General features: G+C 37.5%; 3 protein-coding genes across 4 annotated transcripts; 2 read left to right on the top strand and 1 right to left on the bottom strand.

Moving 5' to 3' along the window:
* Positions 1-120: 120 nt before the first annotated feature.
* On the bottom strand, positions 121-10,162 carry LOC118264894 (uncharacterized). Of its 2 annotated transcripts, none has more exons than XM_035577535.2 (22): positions 9,317-10,162; positions 8,936-9,053; positions 8,511-8,669; positions 7,666-7,915; positions 7,323-7,587; positions 7,000-7,237; positions 6,728-6,876; positions 6,492-6,611; positions 5,805-6,192; positions 5,601-5,723; positions 5,393-5,506; positions 4,907-5,086; positions 4,650-4,789; positions 4,028-4,558; positions 3,806-3,938; positions 3,510-3,683; positions 3,153-3,359; positions 2,777-2,904; positions 2,607-2,698; positions 2,278-2,475; positions 1,877-2,114; positions 121-1,663 (listed from the first exon to the last, which is right to left on the bottom strand). In XM_035577535.2, the coding sequence occupies exons 1-22, from the start codon at positions 9,908-9,910 to the stop codon at positions 1,421-1,423; spliced, it is 4,782 nt and encodes a 1,593-aa protein (XP_035433428.2). In that variant the 5' UTR covers positions 9,911-10,162; the 3' UTR covers positions 121-1,420. The 2 variants fall into 2 exon arrangements, with proteins under 2 accessions (XP_035433428.2, XP_050562138.1); XM_050706181.1 differs by having other exon boundaries at positions 121-881; positions 1,985-2,114.
* Positions 10,163-10,500: 338 nt separating this feature from the next.
* Positions 10,501-11,779, top strand: LOC118264899 (coiled-coil domain-containing protein 97). The gene has a single exon (XM_035577539.2). The coding sequence runs from the start codon at positions 10,720-10,722 to the stop codon at positions 11,776-11,778; it is 1,059 nt and encodes a 352-aa protein (XP_035433432.2). The 5' UTR covers positions 10,501-10,719; the 3' UTR covers position 11,779.
* Positions 11,780-15,398: 3,619 nt separating this feature from the next.
* LOC118264895 (zonadhesin) lies at positions 15,399-25,222 on the top strand. Its single transcript, XM_035577536.2, has 3 exons — positions 15,399-15,563; positions 22,207-22,324; positions 22,677-25,222. Exons 1-3 carry the CDS (start codon positions 15,555-15,557, stop codon positions 24,629-24,631), a joined length of 2,082 nt encoding a protein of 693 aa, XP_035433429.2. The 5' UTR covers positions 15,399-15,554; the 3' UTR covers positions 24,632-25,222.
* Positions 25,223-27,991: the final 2,769 nt, after the last annotated feature.

Raw genomic sequence — 27,991 nt, 5'->3', positions numbered from 1 at the left:
TTTTGCCCAATATTGAAAACATCGTAGTACAGTCAACCACAAATTAGAAATCCGTACGTGGAATTTAAATAGTATGTCATAATGATCACGCGACACGCAATCAATAAAAAGAGCGATGTGTTTTTATGTAATTCCATTTAATCGAAAAATCATTTAATACTTATTATACTTCAAGATTATACACGTAATTTAAGATCATAACAATATGACTTTGCAAAAAAATTAACAAGGACAATAATTTATGTATCTATAAAATAACTAATTAGGTAAAACATTATTAAATTGAAAATTATATACATAAGTCTAAGGTACAATATCACAAAACTCGACTTTATCTTCTATTGTTACTCATTTGATATGCTTTTAAACACGAAAAGGTCATCTTAACTTATCGTGTATAGCATTTTGTTTTAATACAGCCTTATTTAATTAAACATAGCATAGTATGCGTGACTGACTGCTTATAATCTAGCTGGGAAGAGTACTAGCAATGAGTAATGACTTTTATATAAATTAGTAATTGTTCGCAGAAAAATCAAGTTTCGGGCGCTTTCTTCAGCCCACTACGGCTGATTACGTATCGCAACTGACCCTGAGACCCTGCCGAGGCGAAGATATTGTTATTTACCATGTCACAAATATACATTCCATTTTAACCACAAGGTATTTTATACATAGCAAATATTCTAATCCTCTTATTCTTCAATTTATTTGACATTTTATCAAATACGTTCAGTCTACCTTTAGTCATGCATTAATTATAAAAATAATTTCTTTTATCTTACTTATACTTAAAATAAAAGGAATACTTCATAGAAAATAAAAGAAATATCGGCACAGCAATCAATATGTCTAACCTTTTTGATCAGTCAAAACATTTACATATCAATCTGTCAATTATACAGAAACAAATTCATAAGAATTGGCAAGTTTTTATCATTATTGTAGTATTATTTATAGATATAAACTTAATAATTACATTCATCCAGTTTAGATGATTTAGAAGTTTTCAGGGAAGAACATGGATGAAAATTTTGAAAACAATAGGAATGTGTGTACCTCACTTATCTAAATATTAACAGTACACATTTTAATTTTCTTTCAGTCCGAGTCAATAATACGCATTTACTTATAAACAATTACATTGCTTAAGAAACAAAAATAGCACTTGCAGTGAAATTTTTGATTCCGACAACAAACAGTGTTTTGTCAAAACACATTTTGGGACTTAAGTAATAGAACACAAACCGATGTAATAGTTTTAGACATAAATAATGATATATTTTGGTACAAAAAATGCATTCACCCTTGTACATTTCGTTTCTGGATGGTCTTTCAGTCTTACTACAGCAACTAGGCGACACGTGAATGTTAGATGCTAGTTGCTCCATGCCTTAATGTCGTGTCGGGAGTGTGCAGCCTACGAGCCGTAGACGAGCTGGTAGAGGTGCGAGGAGTGGTCTGCCAGCGCGTCGTCGGGCGCGCGCAGGTCGGCGGCGCGGCCCGCCGCCAGCACGAGCACGCGCGCGCACTGCAGCACGCCGGCCAGGCGGTGCGCCACCAGTACCACGCTCGACCCTCCGAACGAGCAGCGGATGGCGTCCAGGATCTGACGCTCCGCTTCGTTGTCCAAGTTAGCCGTCGCCTCGTCTACTAGCAGTATCTGATGATCAAGAAAACAACTATCAATATCATCCTTTTTTATTCTACTTCATAATAATCCAACCTAGTCCAAAATGTGTCCATAGAAAAATAATACACATACAGGAAAAAAGATACTGAAAAGCATCAAAGATTCTTTAAGGATTAACAAGCAAATTTTTTTTTATATATAAATGATATAATATGTAAATCGGAAAGTCGTTGAATAGTGTACCTTCGGTCGGTGCAGTAAGGCCCTGACTACACAGAGTAGCTGCGCGTGGCCGCGCGACAGCAGTGCCTGCGCGGCGGGCGCGTGCAGTCCGCCGCGCGCGTGCACGAGGTCGCGCGCGCCGCACGCGTCCAGCGCGCGCCACAGCTCCGCGTCCAGGTACTGGCCCAGCGGGTCCACGTTGTCGCGCAGGCTGCCCGAGAATATGAACGGCTCCTGCGGGATCACGCCTATACGGGACCTGCAATCATCATAACACACGGTTTACGTTACAAATTTATATTAATTTTCTTCTTATTGAGATCTCATATCCTAGCTAACCAGCATACCAATATACAAGCCTTATAGGATTTTGAAGTAGTCGAATAACATTATTTGTAATTATACATATTTACGTAATATACCTGAGTGAGTGTAAGTGCAGTTTCGAGATGTCGACTCCATCAATTAAAATCCGTCCTCGGGCGAGTGGTGCAAGGCGAAGCAGTGCAGTGAGGAGAGAGCTCTTCCCTGCTCCCGTGCGACCCACCACGCCAAGCTTCTCGCCAGGATGCGTCGAGAATGACACGCCATTCAAGGCCATAACACCATTCTCACGACCGCTGTAAATAAAATATTACACTTAGTAATAAAATAACTAAAAAAATCTTAACTTATCAAGTGCATAGTGGCGAATACCGAGAAAATAGCCATTAGTTAGGTATTACGAAACTAGCTACTGAACAATACCTACCTATATTTCAGGAAAACATCTTCAAATTCTATAACACCTTGTGAAGGCCAGCCGTATGGCGGGGAGTCACCGTCTATAGGTTCACTTTCCACCTGCAACAATTATGATAAAGATTTACATACAGATAGTAGGTATTTGTAGGACAGATCATCTTTACATCGCGTACATACCGTCTTGATGTACTCGCCGACGCGCTCCACGGCTATCATTTCTCGTTCAGTTTCCGTAAACGAGTTTAGCAAGTTGCTCAGCATGGACGTCATTGACAACGCGTAGGAAATGGCGAGACCGATGAGTCCTGCACAAAGTAGCAGAAATATTGACTTAAATAACCAGACACGAATTTCCTGCTTGTAATGGTCTTCAGTACTTTCGTAAATAGTACAAAGTATCACTAATATAATTTTACAGAATTAGTTAGATTGAGGAGTAGCAATGACGAAGAGCGTTCAATACGCTCGAATAATTTAAAAGGAAGGTGGTAATGATATCGAAGCATATGGGTGGTGAAGGTGTATATGGATGTTGATAGGCAGGGTATCAGACCTGGGTCGGCGGCGTGCACGGTCCGCTGCAGCACGGCGAGCAGCGCGGCGGCGGCCACGACGGCGGCGGCGGCGGCCTGCAGGCGCAGCGCCAGCCAGGCGGCGGCCGCGCCCGCGCCCAGCGCCGCGCGCTGCCACGCCTCCACCAGCTCCGCGCCGCGCGCGCACCACGCGCCGCCCGCGCCCAGCGCGCGCACCGTCTGCTGCCCTGTACCAGCCCACGCGACACTTAACACTGCTTACATGATATCCACACGCACGCACTTATCACGATTACGTATTTTAGGTTATCTACGAATGGTCAGGTTTCATAAAAAAGCAGATTTGACTATTAGAAATAAAGTTAGAAGAAAGTTACCATCTAGCGTGTCACTGAAGTGCGTGTAGACGGGCGAGAGCGTGACGCTCTGCAGCCGCTTGAGTTGTCGCGAGGTGACGCGGTAGAGGCGCTGCAGGCGGTAGTACACGAAGGTCAGCGGCACCACGCACACCACCAGCCACGGCAGCCCGTACAGCGTCACCGCCACCGCGCCTGGAACAACACCACACACGTTACTTCGCCATTACCCCTCGTAAACAGCAATCAAGTTTTCTACATAATCTTAATTTTGTAATAAAGTCATTATTACATAATACCAAAATTACGATACTCACCAATTAATGAAAATGTTTGAGCTAACAAAATGTTCAATATAAATGGCAACGAGTCATCCACTGTGTAAGTATCTGATGAGAATCTGTTCACGATACGACCCAGTGGTGTTATATCGAAGAACTTCACTTTCGCCTGAAACATAAATATTTAACAAGAAGTAGGTATTTGAGTTTGATAAAGTATTTTTTTACAATATTAAAGTAGAAAAAATGTATACTCACTTTGATAATGACTTTAAGTAGGACCTTGTGAATTCTTGTAGCTGCTTTCACGCCGCCATAAGCGAACAGGAAGGCTCGCATTATCGTGAACACTAAATTTAGTCCCGCCAATCCAAAATATACTTCCAAATAAAAATTATCTGTGTAAGTCGGCGTCACATTTGCTTTCAAGTCTTGTAGCAGTTGTTCCACTGGTGGCCCTTGCTGGGAAGTCGTATTTTCAACATTTTTATTTTCTAGAAGCATTCTTGTTGCATTTATGATGGTATGTATAACGTTGTCTATAGCCAAGACTCCATGATCCAGAATGTTTGTCTTTTCCGTGGGATGTTCTAGAAACTCGGTATCTTCGAGTGTGGTTGAGTTTTTAGTCCTGTTCTTGACCCAGTACGTTAGCCAAAGGAAGGTAAAGTTTTGTGATAGTTGCATGAGAACTAAGGAAAGTATAATAGTGACTGAGAGGAACGCTCCCACCGACCGTAGGTACAAGCCAATGACCCACCAGCCAACAGTTCCCTGCGACATTGATTCCTGTCGAAAGCAGTAAAATATGGAATTATTTTATTTATATTTTGGGCTAAATATAGCAATACTAAATAGATAGATATGTAAGTCATCAAACCTCGTCATCCAAGCTGTTCCTGCTGACTGTATCGTTGTTATCCTGTTCGGGTTCCGGTGCCCGCGGCGGTTCTTCTCCCAGGGACTCCGACTCACTCGGCAGAAACTCTTCGATTTCATTTAGTACAGTTTCAGGGGGACCTATAGATATTTTATGACAACATTATATGACACATCCATAGGTCACTGTTACTTATATTCAAAAATCTTGAAAAAACATGCAATGTAGTCTACTTATTGCTTATAGGTGTACCTTACCTTGCCGTAGTATGCGGCCGTCCTCCATGAGCAGAGTGTACGAGGTGCGCGCGAGATGCCTGGGAGAGTGCGCCACGAATATCCGCGTGGTGTGTCGCAGCAGGCCCAGTATGCAGCGCTGCATTATGTGCGCCGCCACCGCCCCGTCCACGCCGGCCAGTACATCGTCCAGCAGGTACACTGCAAACATAGTATCTTGTATACCAATGGCCGGCCATACTCATTTATTTTCTTTATTCTGGGACCATAAATTTACAGAAATAACATGTGTTTTAGAGTTGCGCCGGGTGATTGGTCGGACTTTAGGATTAATCCTAGATTACATAGTATTCTAATCATAAAAAATAGGAGAAGTGGAGTGGAGGAGTTACTAGTGCATCTTCACTAAAAATCTAGAGTTGAAATATGTGTAAAAATAGAAAAGATCTAAATTACAATACATTATCCACACATTATTGAAAAGTTCAAGTGATTATTTATCTGTACCTTGTTTATCCTGGTACACTGCCCGCGCCAGTGCAATGCGCGCCCGCTGTCCACCGCTCAACGTACAACCACCTTCGCCCACGTAGGCGTTCCATCCGATAATGTTTAAGTCCTCTATTTTAAGTAAATAAACAAAAACATATTAGCTTGTACAGAATAATAATTTTAAAATGTTAGAGAGATAAAATAAACAGGATATTATAATTACCGGTAAGTGCACAGGCATCAACTACATTTCTGAACTTAGCTTCTTCATATGGTTTGCCGAACAGTATATTATCGCGGATTGTACCACGTATTAGCCAGGGCTTCTGGGACACGTATCCAAAACCTTAAATAAATTAAATTATAAATTAAAATTGTGTCTGTTAAGTTCTTGATGTCAAGTTTCCTATTTAATTTTGGTACTTACTGGTGAGATTCTCAGGTATTTGTAAGTAACCGCTTTTCTTAATCATATCACCAATGATAGCATGTAGTAGTGAGGTTTTCCCACTGCCGACGGCGCCAGTCACTCCGATTAACTCTTCGTTACCAATTTCTAAAGAAATATCTTTCAACATGAAAGGCTCATCCTGGATCAACTGCTCAGATGAAGATGTTGAATCCCGCCTTTGAATATTGCCCCTAGACAGTCTCTTTTTAGACTTCCCCTTATTTTTCTTAGATTTCTTTGGTGGCCTCTTCCTCTTTGAAGGTTTAGCCCACGAGAATGTGGCGTTCTTGAATATTATTACTTTATCTTCATCATGGTTCTTATTGAGACGGTCATAGTAAAGTTCGGCGTCCATATCTGGAAGCTAAATGTGAACGTTTATAAATAAAACATAATTATAACACATGAAATATGTATATGTAGTACTAGCTACTTCCGCGCGGTTTCACCCGCTCTGCTCGGCTCCTATTAGTCATAGCGTGATGTTTTATAGCCTATAGCCTTCCTCGATAAATGGACTATCCAACACAAAAAGAATTATTCAAATCGGACCAGTAGTTCCGGAGATTAGCGCGTTCAAACAAACAAACAAACAATCAAACAAACAAACTCAGCTTTATAATATTAGTATAGATGAGTAAGAAATAATTTGGGGTTACTCACATCCAACAACTTTTGTATACGTTTTATAGACACCCATGCCTCCGTCAGCCCGTTCAATACCCATGGGAAGGCATTCAGTGGTGCGATTAACATGTTGATTAGAGCTACTGTGGTGAAAACCTAAAATGCAATAAAAAACAGGGTTACTAACAAATTTGAAACTACTTTACACATATTATTATCATATAAATTTTATAAACGAACATTATTAGCAGTAAAATATACCAAATACGTACTGTAGGCGCATCAAGAGGTAGTCCTCTAAGCGAGTGTGTGCCTAGTGTGAAGGCGGCTACGAGCACTGGCGTAGTCGCCCATAGGACCACACATATCGCGTCCAGATACTTGCGGCCGCGCAGATATCGTAATTCTTGACCTCGCGCCTCTAAAATTACAAGTTAGATTAACATACATATGATCGCCATTATTTCTAGTACGTCAAGTATGAAATTCAATTTAAACTCTATTAGCTGATTTGATTTTAGAAGATTCAATTAACATTACTAACCTGACACTCGATTTATGAAGTAGTCTTCCCAAACATGAACCTTGACTGTTCTTATACCCTTCAGCAGGTCACTTATTAAGCTGACACGAGAGTCCTTGTGTTTCATCATTTCCGTGCTGAGTTGTCCAATTTTATTGGCAATGATTTTGTTAATTGGTATCAGAATAACAGAGAATGCCACACCAGCCAGGAACGATATTCCGACTTGTTGGTACAGAAGGAATAATGTTATGAAGAGCTGCAATTACAACAGACATGTCACGTCAATTACACAATAAGGTTATAGTATTTCCAGTTAAAAGTATGCTATTTATGTTTCGTACCTGTAAAGGTATACTCCACAATGCATGAAAACTTGGACACGAATTTACAATTCTGTCCGTATCAGTCGACATGAAGTTAGTGATCTCACCAATAGAGAACACGTTATTCAGTTCTGTGGAAGTGACACTTAGCGTCTTCCTCAGTATAGTGGCAACAATAGCGCCGCGCATCTTCAGACCCACAATTGACATGAGCCAGTTAAAGTGCACATTAAACAGGGCAGATATCAAAGTAGCGCCTAGTAGAGATCCAGCATACACGTAACTGCAATAAAATAAACAATGAAAATGTACATGATATTAACATTAATTGAAAAATTCTATTAGTTTGAACAATACTTACCCTAAATGTTGATCAATACTTTCATCTTCAACGAATTTGATAAGATAATTGAGAAGGATTGGACCAGCAAATCCTGCCATGTCGGAAACTAATTTGAGTATACCAATACTGTAGAATTGTATGCCAAAACATGAATGCAAAGCCCGCAATAGTGTCACATTCTGGCGGCGCGGGGAACGGACTAGTACCCGTGTTGTAGGCGTCACCGGGGTAGACGCTTGTGGCGCCGTTTCTCCTGTTGCACCATATCCTGCAAATAATTATTAATGACATAATTATATACTTTTCATTGTTTTATTATTATGTATGTTCTTTACATAATCACGGGACCACAGGGTCCCGGACCTTTGGAAGGCGTACGAGGGGCCGAAGCCAACTCGCAGAGGCCCGTTGAACAATTTTAATCTAAATGTAATGGGACATCAGCCGGCGATTATCCCTGTATGCACTATGGAAGTACACCAAAGGACAATCCCCGGCTGATGCAGGACTATTGTGCAATATGGAGGAAAATGATTGGGTTATGGGTGTGGGTGGCTAATGGACTGGTAAATATGGTAACTATGGAATACCATGGCCTCTGCCCCTGACCAATATTGAAAAATACGGATAAACAGGCAGGGGGTGACTCGCAAACTCAATTAATGGGCCCCTGAAACGGCCGCTAGCATGTAGCGACAAGGGGAGCAATTATTAGGAAAATACAAACCACAAATAATCTACTTAAATATAATTTACAATGTACACTATCAAAGTGAAAGATATCTATGAATGAATAATGAGATAACATTCATAGATTATTTACAGACCTAAACAAAGACATTTACATTATTGTTCACATTTACCTGATCCTATGAAGGGTTCATGTGGCACTTCTTCATACTGCTGGTAGTTGTCAACATTACCAATTAGTGCTCTATCTATCCGTGCTCCCACATAAGAACAACAATACTTGGCTGGCACATCAAACAGTTCCTCTGGATCATTTAGTTTATTTTCGAATCCTACAAAATAACAAAGAATATAACTATGAGTTACTAAAATTAAATAAAAACAAATACTTTCCTTATACTTTTCCTTCTCCTTTCCCAAATATCTTAAAACCCAATTATTCTATTGCAACTGTTCAAATCATTCAAAGTATTGGAGTTATATTACATATTAATATTAATATAATATAAACAAAACCTTAAGCCAGAACAAAAGATGAGTCACAAAAGTACAACAAAAGAATAATTCAGTTTTTCTTCATTACTAGTTTATAACTAACCTTTCTGTAGTAGTGGGTCAACCCATGAGAATGCTAGCCTTGATAGACAACCAGCTCCTTGCATAGCAGTCCCCAGTATACCTTCATCCATGTGTGGCAGCAGGGGGGTGTACTCACTCTGTTGACAAATTTACCACCATTAACATGAATAGGTAAATTCCAATCTGAATCTTTAAGATGAAAACTCAAAAAACATCAAGTTACTTATTATAGATATTACATATTATAATTTTATTATTATTGCAAGCTAAAATATTTGTTTGTTACCTAATTAACTCAAATGCTTATTTATGACACTGGTTTAGTTTCTGTAATGGTGTAATAATTGTGTGTAAACAATAAATAAACATTAATAAATATTTATTGAAGTTGTCAACTTACATGTGTATGTTGTGAACCGACTAGACATGGTGAATAGAATGTGGGCCTTGAGTTACTTGATGGGAGAAGTGTCATGAAATACAGTATGTGGCAGCACATGGTAGCAATGTTGAAACTCATAGTGCTCCCAGTTATTATACTGCTCCGCAGCGCAACCACATTCACAAATACTGCTAAGCTCCACATTAACAGCTGAGAAGTGGGTCCTCGAGCACTTTGTCCCAATCTGTGTTTCAGTGCCAACACATAGCCGAAGTGAAACAACCACGCGAGACATGATGCACCAGCAGTAAAGTAGTTTACAGGATATAAAACAGAGTTAGGTTTGGTAATCACAACATATAACTCTATAATGGGGATAAACACTAACGCTAACACGACAAAACTTCGAAGTACTATTGCCCTTTCTTGAGCCTTTTCGCGTACCACCCAATCTTTTCTATATCCTACATAAAAACCTGATATGATGGCAATAATAAAAAAGACTGGTATTTGAATAAATAATTCCTGGAAGCATTGTCCAAAGTCTTTTGTTACGTCGTTCCATGGTCTTAGTCCCTGAGGACCGCACATAAATTCCCATCGCCACTGCATTTTTAATTATCTTTATTTAGATAAAAACTTTTATCACCACCACTGTTTCAGATGTAGTTTTTGTCTTATACGATTTGAAAACATTTCGTTGTTATTATTCACTTCATGCACAATAATGGAACAGATTAAATTAAATTCTGAACTGTCAGGGGACTTATTTAAAGTCGGGACTTTTTATAAGAACATCTATTTATTTACAAGTTTTAATCACAGCGTTATGGTGAATAATGTACTGTCAAGTGTCAGGTGGCAAGCAAAAGCAAAACGACCAAATCTGTCAAATAACTAGAGTGGAGTAATGACTATGAAAATAGTTCTCCCATAAAGTTGGCCATTCATCATCCGACACACCCAACAGCAAGCAAGATCAACATGTTATCTTATAAATAATTTTGCAAGACTGCAAAAACATAGTGTGACAGAGTATTTTACTTACTATTTTATGCGTTTTTATTAATGCAATTAAACTAAATCAAATCGGTCTTTAACAAAATATTTGGGAGGTAATATGTGAGTTTATGATTTTAAAAAACATATCATTTTTTGTCTGTGGTATGGACTCGACAGTGACATGATTGACATTTATTTGACATTGATTGATGTGGTTGCTGACTGCTCGTTGGATGAATTGCGCCATTGCAAATAAAATATAATGTAAATTGGATACCTAAACAGAGAAACTAAAAAAAACCTTTACTGCATTTAGACTGCTGATGTTTGCTACGAAAGGGCATTTCTGATCTTGTAAGTCTAAAACTAATCGGAACCAAAATAATCCAAAAGGCAACTATAAATCTTTTTGGATTAAAATGGATTCAGTGTCAACTGACAAAAGCAAAACAACAGAATATGATGAAGAAGAAATTACAGAAGTTGATGTCGATCCAATTAATGATATTATCGATTATTTAGTAAGATGTGCTAAAATTTCTTTCAAAAATGCGCACGTAAATGAGTCTGAAGTACGAACTAGTGAAAAAATTAAAATGGCTTGCGAAATTTACAAACGGTCGCCGACTGATTTTCTGTTGCAGTTCGGAAAATATCTTGCTCCACATCATGTTGGTTACTTTGAAAATTTGCAATCCTGTGCTGATGACAGTTACCGCGAATGTATTAAACATTTAAAAACTTACCATTCTGAAAAAAGCAAATATAAAAGAGTTCGCAACCGACGATATATCGCATTACAGAAACTTCAAAACGAAACAGATTACTTTAGTGAAAAACAAATGATGTACAGAAATCCATTACTTTATGAACAACTTGTTGGCCAGTACTTGACTGATGAAGAAATTAGGGAGCGAGATGGTGTGGACAATGAGAACCTTACATTTTTGAGTATGATCTTGGAAACAGTTGATCGCAATGAAATGAGAGAAATGAAAAATGAACAAATGCTTGAGGAAGACATGGAGTCTATGAAAATAACAAACACTGAAAATAAAAGTAATACCAGTGAAAGTGGCAAAGAAAAGAAAACAAAGCAATGGGGTGCATTTGATACTCCAGATACAAGACCAAGTTATATGCCTGAACCTAGAAAGCAAAGTATGATTACTGCCCCAGAAAGAAGACTTTTAAGAGAGGAATTTTTACAAGAAATGTTTTCTAGTTTCATAGAGGGTAGAGATGAGGATATTGATTATCAAAGTATTGATAATAACGAGCAGTATGATGATCTCCAGCAAGTTTCGCAGGATGCTGAAGACAGATACTTTGACTCTGAAACAAATGAGATAGATAATCTTGAAGAACATATGAAACTTGTTCAAGAATATGGGAGAAGAAATTCTGATAGTAATATTCAAGATGATCCTTTTGATACATTTATGAAACACATAGCAAATAAACAAAATCTTACATAATCATGTTGTTTTTTATTTATTATCAGATCACTCGTATTATATAGGTATTCATCAGCATTATAATAAATTATGTACTTATTTTTTAATCTTATTCAACTACCTACATAGTTCACTGCTTTGTTGCAGTAGTATGCAGTTACTGTAAATATTGTTTTGGATGAGTCTCAATCAGGTATCTATCTGCAATAGTACTGTGGTTAATAATAGTTTATTCTCTCATCTCATCTTTGCTCCAGTAGGTAAAGATCTTATGTAACCAACATTACTGTCTGTATTCCTAGAACCTACTTAATAATTTAATAATGTTCATTACACGGCATTGCTATTTTCGGCTGCGGTGCACTTCATGCTTACCACCCTCTGTTAAAAATTACATACCTATTCTAGATGTCAAGAACAAGACCAATCTTTCCGGAGCTACGGACTACCTAGTTACCGGGGCTCCGGCTCGAAAAGCAGGAGAAGGAACGGGGTGGTTTTTAGTCAGTAAGAGTCTGACACTCCCTCTCGCCTCGGCCAAGGTGGGAGAAGTCATTGGATGATTTCCCCCCTCAAAAAAAAAAAGAACAGTTTATTACTAGAAATATACATACATAACCTCTCTCAATAAGTCCCTTAGTAGTTGCGTATCGATTATTGGATGCGGGTAGGTCTGGCCTTGACCTGTATTAGTGTAGTATGTACCTACCGTACTAATAAAATCTCGAACGGGCTGGTCTGTTCATTGAAGTGTGTGGGTAACTATTTCAAAATCTAGATGATCTTGTTAAAATATCTAAAAATTTAAAAAGCATGAACTATCGATTGCCGGTTTAATTTTTAGATTTTTTGTTGTGGAGTGAAAATCTTTGTGTGATCCACAAATTGTTGTTTCGAGTCTAGGTGTAATGTGCATGTGAACTTGTATGTTTGTAAATGCACCCACGACACAGGAGAAAATCCTAATGTGGGGCAACGTTTAAAAAAAAAACTTAAAATAATTCCTCCTGTCCTAGGAGTGGTGAGAGGGAGCCAAACTCTTGCTGACTAAAAACCACACTGTTCCAAATTCTGCTTCGAACCGTGGGATCTGGTTGTGTTTGTAAGGGTACAAAGGTTCACCGTAGCATGGCTGCTACGCAGATGGGGGAGGTAGATAGATGGTTTCGCAGTTCCCCTCGTTTCGCACCATATATAGCCTGTTAGTCGATTCATCAGGTGATTCCTGAGCACGTATCGTCATCGTCTGCCTAATGCTATAAAATACAGTTCAAAATGACAAAATTAGATAAACAAAAATAATTATAGTTATATGCTCCAACCAAAATCATTTTTTCATAAGTTCACAGGACTCCTGTAGGTATAGGTATAGGTGTAACGCCTACACACCTATGTATGTGTATAGTACCTATATATAATGGAACCGAATCAATATAATCAATTATATAAAAATAAGTCGGGTTTTCCTTCCTGACGCTATAACTCCAGAACGCACTAACCGATTTCCATGGTTTTGCATTCGTTGGAAAGGTCTCGAGCTTCGTGAGGTTTGTAGTAAAGAAAATTCAGAAAAAATTCAAGAGAAAAGCGGGAAAACAGGGAAAATCATTGATGGCGGAGTTCGCCGGGTTTGCTAGTGTTCATATAAATAATTCCTATACCTACCTAAATCTACCTAAATTCAGACCAAAAAATTGTGGAACACACAAAGAGTTGGTTGTGTGGTGCGGGAATCGAATTCGCCATATATTACGCATCATCTTGCCTACCTGTCATCCAGGTTAGCGTATGGCTCACTAAGCATTATAGTTACTATATTATTTGAAATTGAAATAACTAACTAACTAACACGATATTATTGTAACATCATGATCATGCACACTGAGTTGAGATAGAACAGGTACGGTACGTTATCTATGACTTTATTGTGATTTATCGGTATGCGGCACGAGTCTTAAATTCGCTTCTACACCACCTGAAAAGTCGTCTTAACACCTATATTTTTGAGTTTTAGGCAAGGTAACAATAGCATAATAAACATAAAATGTTATTAGTACTGCCACATTCACACTAATTGATTACATAAGCTCAGTAATTATGTAACAATCATAAATTAATTTTGTATTTGGAAACGTTGCACAACTAAGTTAGTATTAGCGTCGCTTGTAACATTTCTATATCTATAGAAGTAGTTAATTGATCGTTTCGAATAATGTTCGCGTTTCACTGGCACGGCTACCTAACGCATTTGTTGTTGTGGACTCTTTCTAAGGTAGCCGACGCGTGGTATGCATACTGAGAAGTGAACTGCAAATTTCACATACCTATCTAACTTACACAACTACTTAGGCACATGTTTTTGTTGTAAGTCTAGTCCGACATCAGATATGCCTAAGGAAACAAATAAATTCTTCCCCATTGTTACCTTCATTCATACCTTCGTCCGAGGTAGGTATGTTCCTATAGGTACGTATATTTAAATTACATAAGTAGATAGGTTGGATATGAACCATAATGATATGATCACCGCATCTGCACAATGGTTAAAATTAACGTTTAGTTTATTGTATGATGCACAAGATCTTAACACAATCAGTTTTCAAGGCCAATAATTTACAATTAAGTAAATACTAGATAACATCAGGTGGCCTAGTTTACATATAATTATTCTAGCAATCCATTTAGATAGGTATTTGCAATAACTGAGGCTACATAAAGTTACTTAAATATTTCAAGATAAGGTAATAATAAGTAAGTTAATATTATGTATGTCCGTCGGTGGCGAGGCAACCGATGCGCGATGGCCGGCGGCGCCTGCGCGGGTGGGCGACGGCCGACGGCCGGCAGGTCACCGGCAGCTCCGTTGTATTGTCACAGTGTAATGGTTAACATACAGTCTCCATGTCACCCCATTCCTTAACTACATTTGCATACAATGCTGCTAAGCTAGCGGTTTCAAAAATATAAACATGGACCCAAAAATCAGATTAAAAGTAAAATAAATTAAATTTTCTATAACGAGGTCGGTCAATACAGATTCAGTTCACATCTTCTCCCTTCATTCTTATAATGTTTGTTCAGCAGTACCTATATGTGTGTATAGTACAATTATCATATTTAAATTGAGCCATAATTATGGTGTCATTCATAAATATGGGATACTTATGTACAGATAACCCACATTGGTTTTCCAGGAAAGGGAAAGGTTAAAAACATTTCTTATAATTATGTTTACAAGATCGACATAGATTTCTATTATAAAATAGGAAACCGTCCTAAAAGTAGGTAGAGTTTTCTTGTGTAGTTGTTCTTTAGGTTCCACAAGTGTTTAGAGATCGAAGAGGTTGTATAATAAATTTTATCAGCGATAAAAGTAAGAATAAAAAAATAAGCCCAGTTAATCCTTGATCTGTAGCTTGTTGCTACATAGTTATATAGGTATGAGTAATTTAATAACCATTTGTTGTATCAGCAAAGCTATTAATGACAAGCTGTCAACTTATAGGTGTTGCGTTTTATTAAATTTTGTTGCATACGCATTGTTGCAGACTTAGCTTTTAATTTGCATGTCTGTTAATCGTTTGAGTATAATTGAAAAGCATTGTTGTATGCGAGAAGTCGCGGGCTCGTGTGTCAGATCGAGCGAGGCGCGTGCTCACGTGCGCTATGAATGGAGCGCGGCCGCAGACGCAGACTAGGCGCAGACGTCGTGCGGGAAACGCGCTCGACCGGCGCGCGCGCAATCTGTGACATTCGTGTATAGTGTGGTCCTTCGCGACGGAACTACGAACATCATCATGTTTTCGGTAAGTTTTATTTATTTATCCTTCATTTGTAATGATTCAGGTGAAATGTTAATAAACTAATATTGCTTGTTTTATTCGGTTTATACCGAAAGACGTAAATGGCAGATTTTTAATACATTTATAAAAGAATTATTATAACAACTTTTAATAGCGGCGATTAAAAATATTAAGACGATTTAGTATCATTCTTAAATTTCTGTAAAATACACCAGCCTCTATCTCCACGACGAGTATCCTTATTTCCGCTGGCGAACAAAAGACATCAACGCGCGAAAGGTGTCACATAAACTTTTGTGTCAATATTTTTAGGCCTTATTATTTAAATGTTTTATTGTACGATGTAATCCATGAATTAGAAATTATTAGTTAAATGATCACGCACAACTGATCTAAATTTTATCATCTATTGACTTTAGTAAAATCTATAACTTACATTTGAGTAGGTAAATATCTATAAACAGTGAGAAGTGCAAACACATATAAGACGTATTTGATGTGGTGTCTAAACGAATACACTAAAACCGGTCAAGTGTGGGTCAAAGGCGCGCAATAAAGTTTTGTACCAGACAAGTAAATTGACTTGTCTATTGAATTCTAGGCAAAGTGCTTGGCAAGTTTTCCTAGACAAGCTTCGACAAGCAAAACAATAAAAACTTTTTCTATAATAAAATTATAACAACAACATGATGTAGCGAACTAGCGAGTAAGTAGCGAGACCGACGTAATCCTGGGAAATCACATCTATCAGTTTGACATAATGCGTCAGAAACAGAAATTAGTTATCAGAACACTCATGCTGTCACTATAGAACATATAAAGTTGGCATAATATACGAATAAACTTACGTAACTATAATTATACACTACTTGTGTAATATTATTAATATTACATCAGGTTCCGATTTCCGGTATAACATAAGAAATTGTAAAAAATGTGATTTAATAGTTTTACATAGATTGAGTTACAGCTAAGTATGTATTTTTTACCGCCTTTTACATAATTTGAATTAGCTTAATAGTAAATAACTGATATGCTTTATTTATCTGTTGATTAACTTCAGAACTCCGTGATACAGTGTAAGCCTACATAAAACCTATTTAATACAATAAGAAATTAATATTATTATATACCCACCTAGACCTCTATAGCCCTTTACAAAGAACAATATTGAACTGAAGGAGGTTCAGCAGTCACCTACTTAGTCTTAGCATTACATTTCCTCACAACTTTTGTCTGCTACAGTTTTACTACGTAGGTCTACTTGAACGTAGTACTTTTTTAACAATTCGCCTAAAATATAATCTTTAATTTTTTTTCTCAAGGTGCAAGTTTGTTCTCTTTTATATTCTAATTATTTTAACAATAAGTGACTAAGAATTTATGACATGACATTGTCCTAAAAGAAATAAATAGTTAACAATATTTTTTTCTCGTTATAAAATTAAAATGAGTAAGAACAATAAGGTGATTGCTTCCTGGCGGCGGCGGCACGCGGCGGCTCGCTTTAGTAATCCAGGGAAATCACTCGGCTCGGCACTCAATGTGGGATTCGGGCGGCCGCCGCCGCCTCGGGCGGGCGCGGCCGTACGTGGGCAAGTCTTCTGCCTGCCCGAGCCGACGGGTCATCGACACATAAAGCGTGTGAAAGTGTTATCTTTCCTTCTGCACCCACACGCCAAGCTCGGTGTCGCCTCGCTGTACCGCCGGACTATCGACATCCATTAACTAAAGTCTAAAACAATTAGATAAAAAAAAACAAAATTATGGATGCTATTTAAGAAGTTCGTGAGACAACTTCTTGAGATATTTAACTAATTTACACACAGCACTTATAAAGCATAAAGTGACACTTGTATGTAAATGTTGAAAAATAAGGTGAGATCAAGGGTCGATTGGTACTTACTTTTATTCACAACTTTCTTACCTATTTTATGTAAAAGGTTGAAACATAATCAGATTAATTAATAAATTATTCAAGTACCTACTTTTATGTTCTTTTAAATAAAGTAACTATTAAATAGATTATGGAATATTACGTAAGTTGCTTTGAGGGGCTATTGAGCATACATTATTTATTTACATTCCTATCTATACAGAGAGAATTAAAATAAAATTGAAGCCACTGATCAGGCGATTCTTATTTTGAATCCTAAAAAGGACAATCGCTTTTATGCTATCCATTTTTGGTTGTTGGTAAAATATAAACTCTTTGGTGTATTTGGATACGGTTTAATATAAAAGTTATGAAGTGTATAAGGATCGGTTGAGATATAAGGTAGAGCATGATGGAGGGCGGTGGACGGTCGGGCAGTTGCGTTGGCGTCAAACCGCCCGTGGCGCCGCTCGGTCTGAGCGCGCGACGTTCCCACGCCCCCGCCCCTCCACCTCTACTCCTCTCCTCTCGTGAATCAACGTCGACTTTTATAAATAAATGCTTTAAAACTTTCACTAACAAATATATACGACTTTTTGGAAGAACATGAATAATGATTTATGTCTAAAAGCCCGCTTAAAATATATAGGTATCATCGCTTGTGAATCCGCGGATGATAAGATAACGAACAAACGAAACAGTGAGGCTGTTTCTTAGTATATGTATACCTACTCGTATTTTCTAGTAATGTTAGGTAACGTTAAAGCCGAAGAGAGTGATTACAGTACCGTCAGTACCTATTTATCACGCGACGAAACCATCACGCTACCTGTAGACCGTAGTACAGTGGTACACAGCATGTGATGTGGTAGTGTAGTTACCTGCATCTCCTCACGTTCAACACGTCTGTCTGCAGAGACATCATTAGCGCTAATTGATTTACTGGATACGCCTGCCGTATCGTTTTACGGTTTCATTGCACGCATGTAAACCGCATCGTTTTCAGTTTGATTGCTCGATCAAATTGTTTTACCGCCGCTTATAAAATATTGTAGAAACTAGGCCTAAAATATCACTTGCCTGCTGCGTCATCAGTAGTTAATCTAAACATTGTCGGGTTGTCGACATGAACCTAAGTACATAAGTAATAAAGAAAGTCGATAACTATAGCCTCATAATTATAGAGAATTTAATGAAGGAAATGAAAGATAATACCTAACTAGTCTATAGGTCTTTCGTATGCAACTAGGTTATGAACCTGATTGTAGGTCAAATCGATAAATTGCTCATTTGTCATAAACAAAATCAATCGAAGAAGTTGTGAATAAATTACTATTCACAACTTCTTAGATTGATTTTGTTTTCGCTTTGCCGAAAACGACTGATTTACATAAAAATAATAAAATACAATTAGAATCATGAGGCTCGAAACTGGTAATCTACATTTGGAATGAACAGTTTTATGGTAACATATTCATTCAGAGCTTTCTGTGAAAGCACGTCATTATTATAAATTATGTCGTAGTAAACCTTACTCGAGGTTAAAATGAAATTCTCAAACACTCCATTAGACGTTACATCTTGTTGTAAAAACACATATTAGTAGTTTTTAGCAAAACGAGTTAAGAGATAGAGATGCGTATCTATTTAAAAACAAAGCAGTTATAAATGGCTAGTTTGAGAAAAAAAATCTTATACATAAGTACCGACGTGGTTTAATACCTAAGTACCCATGTATGTAGGTATACTTAATGGCAATAGCAGGCAGATGTACAAGTAAATATAATGCATGCGCTTATATTGGTATCCGTATGCAGCATCGCTGGCACCGAAGCCTAACGGAATCTGTGTCGGAGACAGGTTCGAAGTTTTATGTCACGTCCATTGTAGAGGTGTAGGTACGTAGGTAATTCTTGGTGCCTACATGTATCCATTAAAATAAGTGGATAGTTATACTTGTTCAGCCGTCTCGTCGACTCTGGGGGTAATAATCATTCGATGTGATTCGTCCGTTAGATCCAATGAAAATCTATACACTTACTTATCTCTATCAAGCTTTATACATATTTTGTAGACATCAATGTTAAAAACATGTTTGTGTTAGAAGTCATTTCTTCGTACTGTAGCTAATATACTCCTACACACATATACTTTGTCCGACTGATAGATGCATACTATCCAAATAACTTAATTAAGTACATACCTATTATTGCGGAAGGACAACATACGCTCATAAATGCCATACCCCATACCCGCAAGGAAGTCGTATAATCAGTTCTTTAGTGTATCTATCTACATGATTATACTTAGGTGCTTATTCTCGTAGCCACACAAGTGGCGACTAGATGGACGTAAGTAAAAAGTAATGATGCATAATGTCGGCAGATGCATTATGTGTCATAAAACTTACAAAGTTCACTTACCCGTAGGCAATTTTCCTTTCCTGAATGAAAAAACGTAGTCACTTTTTGCCCTGCTTACTTTTTTTTTTCTTGGGGAATATAAAACGGGTAACGATTCAACAGAAACAAAATCTATTTTGAACAAAGATAACAAGTGAAGAATTGGAAGTTCTGCAGCAAGAGATAAATATAGAGCGGTTAATTCACGTCTTTTATGCGTATGTGTAACATAAATTACCTAAACCTAGGTACCTACCTACATATACATATGCCTACCTAATCACAATCAGATATAAGTGAAGCATGCGGACTTCGATGGTGTTTTCACTAGCAACTTGAGAAGATAGTGGTTAGTGTATAATATCAATCAGTTAGTATAACTAGAGGACTCGGTTAACCACAATGCTTATAAAACTAGAAATGGAAAGTTGTACCACGTTCGGACCGAACAAATGTTTACTGAACGTGCCGATTGGATGAGCGAGGAGACCAAATTAACATTGCACTTGAGAGTAATTACCACCTAGCAATGAACTTAATTGCGTTTTGATATTTGATAAGACAATGTAGGTGTGCCATTACGGCAAAGTACCATTTGACGGTTTAAAAATGCGGTTGATCTAGAAAAGGTTTTGGTTTTTGATCCAAAGACGGCGTCAAGATGCCTATTATCATGTGCTGACTATTAGACTGCATAGTCTCCCCTCTTTTAGATACATAATATAATATGTTACACCTACCAATCACAAATGTCAGCACAAATCTAAGAGAGTGAAAGGACATTTCAAAATAGGATAAATTAAATGCAAATCACCTTAATATGATTCCCGTCAAGTACTATGCGTGTTAGTGATTCGGCGCACGCGCCGCTTTCACTGCTGCTGTCCATTGTATCCTGGTACCTGAGGTGTTGGTAGCATAGTAGCAGGTCTTACATCCCAATGAAATTCTAATAAACGTTACAACAGGCGGAAGTCGCGATTATTTGATCCACACCGCAAATGTTTTCGACGTTATCTATTTTCTTATAAATAGCTTTTTTTATCTTACATTTTAGGATCGTTTATTCTTAAATATGCCAGTCCCATTTATAAATAGTATAAAATTATGTAAGTATCTGCGTTTATGTAGATAGATTGCATGAGAAACTTCGAGGCGCAGAAAGTTCTAGATTCAAGAAAATTTAAGTACAAAGTACCTTATCACTTACCTACCTATATCTAAGGTGATATTATGCAATTTAATTTATGTGCTAATATAAGAAACTATTTTAGGTATATTAAGAATGTCCCTCATGAATCTTTGGACAAAATTAAAACAATTAACTGTTTGTGAATCTGTCACAGCATAAAAAGAAACTTGGTGTCTCACATTATGTTGAGACTAATGAGGTGTTGTACATTTTAAATTAATTTGTGATTTAATTCAGCAAACAAATTTGGAACAACGCAAATGAACAAGGAAACAACTTGAACTTGTACAGCTTTTTCCATAAACAGCTATTGAGGCCGAGTATTCGTATAGGTACATAAATAAAGAGGATGGTTAAAATATTAAATTAGCTCGTCTTTCTTCCCGCCGAAGCAGTCGGCATTTTAACGAGGTACTGTCGTATTCAAAAGTACCCAAAAAAACAATCGGCTGCACTCTAATTGGATGAAAAATCATGTTTTCAATCTTTATACATAAACCTTGTAACAAAAAACTGAAATATTAATAATGTAAAAGTAAAGCAAGACCAAAATTTGCATTGAATGGATTAACGTGCATGAATAATCATATACGAATACCAAATATGTACCTACCTACTTACATTTACTTCAACTGTAAAAAAATGTTTTTATTAAATGTCTCAACGTGAAACTGCACAGAAATTACGACTGAAAATTAGCTGAATATGGACTTATGTCGTAAGACTTAGTCTACGTTCAGCGGTTTTGATTTACGCTTGCTATCTATCCTATCCACAACTACATATATTTTATTCAAGCAGTACTGTAGCATGTATAGTGAAATGTAAATACATATGTAGTTGTATGTAAACGCGCGTTATCAAAACACACGGTTAGCACTTGCCACCTGAACAAGCCATAGTTCAAACAAGTAGTGACGTATTGCCAAATTAAAGCCAATTCCATTGACATGAAAACCGTGCTGAAGATTTTGATGAATGTTGAATTATTCTGCGTACCCCGACGGGAGACGATATGACAATATAATATATGTATAGATACTTCTTAATATGGATATTACAGTAGCACGGAGCCAGAAGTAGGTACCTTTTGTTAGCAAGCAAGCAAAAACTGAGTGTACTATTGAAAAAAACTTGTTAATAACTTATAAACAACTTGTTTCTTTATAATTACAGATACTACGGCACATTCTGCTGTTATTGTTCCTTGTGGCAGTAACCTCTTCCCGTTCGTTCTCCTCCGACTTGATTGCGACCGACACGGCACCCATCAACCAAATTGCCAATATTACATGTAAGTATTCACAATTTCACATATGAAACAATTATTAGAGTAGGTATATTTATGTCGTTATTATTTATTTAGGTGCCCGTTTTTATAAGATTGTCCCATATCGATCGAGTAGGTACAAGATAAGACATCTAGTCTGTACAAAATGTGGTGGATCAGTTACGATTTAGAGCAAACAACATTAAATTTAAACTTGTTGCTACTTGATGTTGTAAATGAAAATTTAATCCCAATAGTTTAAATGTTAACGAAAATCACTTAGGTATAATATTTGGAATTAAAGCAAACAGTGAATGTAACAGAAACTGAAAAAAAAAGCAATAAACGTAACATGTGACCTCAACATTAATTTCAGATGGAGCAGAAACTGATAACCAAGGCACCTTGACGTCGATATTCTCCCCGCGTATGGACTTTGAGCAATGGAAGCCACTAACTGGCCGTGGAGACCCGCTTCGCAACGACCCGACGTATGATTATGAACCACCTGTCCTCGAACGAGTCCACTACTGGGCAGACGATACTAGATTGGAACGAGAACATTATCCCGAAAGGAAATCAGAAGTATTAATGCTCGGCGTATCATCTCGGAAGCCGAGTGTTACCTCCCGGCAGCCGCCCTTACCACCGAGACGTCCCGCACACAGGCCTCTACCGAATAAGTACGAAGACTTTACCTACAAACTGAGCGAGCACTATCCAATGACAATTCTAGTGCCCCCGCCACCACCTCCTCCTGGCCACCAACCGCCGCTCTTTATCCTATCGGAAGATAAACCTGCCGTGAACAAAAAAGTACCGCCACAAATTCAGGTAAATCATCCTCTTCAGAGCGTAATTCAGGATACCACACCCACTTCTGAACATCTTACATCTTTGTACGCATTGCAAGAATCAAATTTAATTTATCAATCATCAACAACTACCCAAAACTGGATAAGTAATGCTAATGAAACTAAAATCATAGAGAATGCAGTAAGTAGTGATTATGCTGGATGGGGACCAACCACACCTATAGACGACAAAGATGCTGCAAATGAAACGCATAATCTAATTTTGAATGAAAATTCCGATTATTCCAAACATCCATATTCGTTTTACAAACCAATGTTATCAGAATCTCCTCCTCCTCCCAAGTTAATACTAAACCCCTTCGTTACTTCAACATTTGTCCCAACCGCATTACCGCCCACAACACCAGTACCTGTTACTGCGAGCTCCACTCAAGTGACATGGCCAACTGAAAAAACAACAGAAACAATAGAAGTTTCTACGGAAACACCAGAAGAAACAACAACTGAAAAAATAAATACAGTTGTGTTCCAGCCCACACCCGTACCCACTACAGAAACAAAATTAGAAACAAGCTTATTCGATATGCTTGGTCCTATGATGTCCATGCCAATGGTTAATGGTCCCGAAAGACCAGAAGATAATCTCTATGCTCACGCTTCTGAGACTGTTCACATATTTAATGAAAAGAAACCAGACGACATACAAATTGAAACAATGCAAACTATGCAACCGCCACCTCCAGCCAAAATTGTCGAAAATCCAACAGTACCTCACAAGCAACCATTCCATGTGAACTCACAGGTTTCAAATAAAATGCCAGCCTTGTACACGCATGGACCGTATTTACACAATCGTTTTACCACACCGATTCCAACAACCATAGAAGAGTATTCAGAAACCATCAAACAAACGACTGAAATACCGACTGTGCCAATGTATCTCATAATACAAGGTCACTCCAAAGTTAAAACATATAGTTCAAAACCAAAAGCTTCAGTTGGAAAAGAAACAGCTAATAATGAAATTTCCAAATCTTTAGAAACAAATGAAGTTAAACATCTACATCCCAAAACGAAAAAATCTGCAAAAAAATTGGATTTAACAGACGCCAATCGAACTAACAAAGCTAAAAATTTAAAAACATTGGTTGACAGTGGTCTGGGGTCTATAGAAATACAAGAAACCGATCTAGGAATAAAATACGACGTTAGTGATGGTAGTGATGTGCCAATAGAAATATATCGGAAGGGTATTGTAGACAATGATGAAAATGATTACTCTACTGCTAGAAAAACCACTAAAGAGACAAGAACAAAGCGTCAGATTGACCTCGAAGACTTACTGCCCTTTGACGAAGAAACTATTGATGAATTCGTTTATAACTTTTTAGAAGGTAAAAAAAATGAAACAAGTATTACTGGATTAATTGCGCAAGCTGTTACAAGTGATGCTGCACAGGCCATTGATGAACTGGATGAAGATGACGACGACAATGAACAAGAAGATGGGAGATGAATTTTACCTGAGTGCATTTCTGAGACCTATTAGATTAAATTACATAGCACAATACCAAAAAAAAAAAACGAAAACTATTTTGGTGCAGAGAAAGAGCGTTAGTAAATTTAACAACTTAAATTATAACTAAATTGTATTTGATTGACCCCACCGATGGATCAGAACATAATTTAACCATGTACTTGACTTGCAAACACCTACAGCTAGCCAGCTCTACAAAAGTGAGGTGCGCATCACAACAAGAGATTGTTACGTATTATTAACTAGATATAAAATCGTTTTGACTTTGCCTACAATGGATGTAAGTACACAGAGCATTGTATTGTATCCCCTTCGGCAAACTGTCTAACCAATATTATAGGTTCTATCTAGGTATATGACCTGAATTACAAAAAATGTTAAACAACAATAAATTATTTTGTTTCACCAAATGAAGAGCTAGTTGAAGTGGCGAACATGACGAATTGGATTTTAATGAGACTACATTTTGTATTAATTAGTTTAGTAACTACGTACTTATTTAGTGAATGTATTTATTTTAGTATTAAGTACGATTAAATAAACAATTATACCTAATAATTTCTATAGCAACTACGAAGTTTTATTTTTAGAAGCTTCCAGTTTATTTAGCACTACGTCAAATAGATTATCTCCGATAAAATTGTTATTTAGATAATTTTCCATTTTTCTAATTAAGTATGTTGGTTTAGATTGATGCATGTCTACAAAAAAGACACGTGCGACCAGCGGACGCGGCCCACTAACACACACATTTCTTACCATCCTTTTCGTAGAAATAGACAGACACCTTAGATAAAGTGAAAGCTGCTTATAAACCCATAAAGTCACATTTATTGCGATCCAGTGTAGCCTATAAGGAGCATCTAGGTATGATGGAGGGTCAACGGCAGATAAGTAAAACAGCGTCGACGTAAGTTGTGAACTAGTAAACATTATATTTTTTGTTTATATAAAGATGGGTAACTTATTCGTCCAAAAAATAATTATTATATTTCCAACTATGTATGTTAACGACTTATAAAAATATTGTGCAATAGAAGGCACCAAGCTGGACGCCGAGTTGCACCAATCTGCTCGACACAGACAGACCTTGTACTCTGCTTCAGCATGTCTGAAATAGTTTGCTCGACGTTAAAGACATATTAAAAAAGTAAATAGTAGGGGGTGTTACTAGATATACACTGAACCCAAAAATGTGAAAAGATTTTTTTGTCTGGCTATGTGTATTTTCAAGCATCACGCAAAAACTACCTGTCTCATTACGATGAAACTTGGTGTAATTATACATTAATATTCTGGGCATAACACTGATTATTTTTTATCATGTAGGTACCAAATGCAAATATTATGTTTGTCGAATGTTAGGTTACATACAGTGGGCCTTACACTGTAACTGTAAGGCTGATGGTCGAAATTAGCTTGAACCGCTATTATAGATGCGAAAGTTCGCGAGTTTATGTTTGTTACTGAATCACGTCAAAACATCTAAAGGGACTGGGATGAAATTTTAAACAGGGGTAGATTATGGTCTGGAATTACACATAGGCTACTTTTTATCCTCGGGAACGTGGGCGAAGCCGCTGGCAGAAGCTTGTTATTAATAATGTATAAATACATAACTTACCTTTCATGTTTACAAGACATAGCCCTTGTGGGGATATTCACGGATCGGGGAAGTGTATCGTCTCCTGTCGGTAGGTAACATCCTCTCTGCACTATCCACGCATGACGCGCCCTTGCATTCCATGACCTCACAAAGCACATTGCGTTTTCTGCGGTAAAATTAATTTAGATAAGTATTAAGTTTTCGTGCCTATATTGGATCACGATAAACTACATCTTAAAGTATTATAGGTAGTTGTAAACACCTCCTGTACAATTGACAAGAAACATCCGAGTGCTGTTAAATCCGAGATTGGTCGGCACGAAATCACCTCCGCAGCGAGACCACTCGCGCTGTGTCGTCGAACAGTTATAACAGAGGAGTGCCTCATTTGTTTTAAACAAAAATAATAACCAAAGCCACAACTTTATTAACAACATGTGTGTGCATATTTGGAATCTAAATAAACTTTATCACAGCCACCGTTAAGTGAACAGGGTTTATATGAAGTAGCATTCATGCGTAAGGAAACGAGTGTGTCATTGTGAATTTATACAACTTATGACAGCGTTAAACTAGACAGTTAATATGTCAAAAAAAACATCAAGAGAGTTACACAAAATTGAAATAGGCCGACTTCAAATACCAATGCAAATACTGACTGAATACAGAAATATTTCCGACTCTACTTTGCATTGTGAGCGTAATATCACTCGTATTTACCCCCGAGAATTTATTTCAAAGATTTGAATACCTATTTAAGATTTACAACTACCTACATGGGAATGAATATAGGTAAGTAGATAGTTATAAGCGTTGAACGTAATATAGAATTACGTTTGTACGACACCACTAGATGCAGAAAGCTCGGTTGTTTGCAACAAAATTCCACACTCCCTTGTCGTTTTTCCCAAAAACATAGGCGCCTTTTAAGGGTTTGCCCCCATCATCAAAAAGGAGGCGCTAAAGAAATTTCGCCCAGTGCGCTAGTAGTGCACTGAATGGAATATAACTAGTTACTACTAAAGCATCCATATATTCTTTGTCCCAAATTGTAGATATAGGTACTGTTGCTTCCAGGACAAAATTTATTTGTTCCAGTTTCTGAAGCTATCGACGCATGAGTTGTTTATACATCGCCTACGCTTGTAACTAAACTGTTTATTCCTGCTACTTGATTCGCGCAATATCCAAGTCGCTAGGTACTTTATGTCTCTGGTAAATGTCCACGTGCGTTGTTTCAATTGAAGGCGCTTTCTGTGAACCAAGGCCTCTGTTAAAGTGGTTTCTATGAAAGAAGTTTATGTAAAAAATGCTATCTATGACCAGGGTTATCTATCAAGTACTTTCTATGGACCGAGATATCAACGAAAAATATTTCCTACCAATAAAGTTTTCGGGGCAACGTGCTTTCTGAGAATAGTGATTGCTATCAACCGTGCATCTTCATCTAGTAGTGTCGTACTACCTAATACTATATTACGTTTAACGCTCGATAGTTAGATAGGTACCTACGTCCTACATACCTACTATATATATAATCTACTTATTATACGTACCTACTTCTTAGTAGGTAGGTATATTATGGAATGAAAATTACAATCAAATTAACTGTGCTATTATGTAGGTACCCACTTTCCTAGTATTACAATAGTATTCTATGCGCTAGGGTTACCGAACCTCCAGTTGAAAACAGGAGTTGGAACGGGTGGTTTTTAGTCAGTAAGATTCTGAAC

The sequence above is a fragment of the Spodoptera frugiperda genome, chromosome 28, assembly GCF_023101765.2.
Source record: "Spodoptera frugiperda isolate SF20-4 chromosome 28, AGI-APGP_CSIRO_Sfru_2.0, whole genome shotgun sequence".
Classification (NCBI taxonomy): Eukaryota; Metazoa; Arthropoda; class Insecta; order Lepidoptera; family Noctuidae; genus Spodoptera; species Spodoptera frugiperda.
Note: the sequence above shows the minus strand (reverse complement) of the source record. Positions and strands in the feature narration are given on the sequence as shown.

What these genes read in the sequence shown, in the direction of transcription:
- LOC118264895 (XM_035577536.2), top strand. An exon ending in CCAAATTGCCAATATTACAT is followed by an intron (nt 22,325 to 22,676) that starts GTAAGTATTCAC and finishes CATTAATTTCAG; the next exon opens with ATGGAGCAGAAACTGATAAC.
- LOC118264894 (XM_035577535.2), bottom strand. Translation starts at nt 9,910, where the DNA reads ATGCAGTGGCGATGGGAATTTATGTGCGGTCCTCAGGGACTAAGACCA. An exon ending in TCGGCGAGTACATCAAGACG is followed by an intron (nt 2,699 to 2,776) that starts GTATGTACGCGA and finishes TAATTGTTGCAG; the next exon opens with GTGGAAAGTGAACCTATAGA. An exon ending in CTGCACTTACACTCACTCAG is followed by an intron (nt 2,115 to 2,277) that starts GTATATTACGTA and finishes TGATGATTGCAG; the next exon opens with GTCCCGTATAGGCGTGATCC.
- LOC118264899 (XM_035577539.2), top strand. Translation starts at nt 10,720, where the DNA reads ATGGATTCAGTGTCAACTGACAAAAGCAAAACAACAGAATATGATGAA.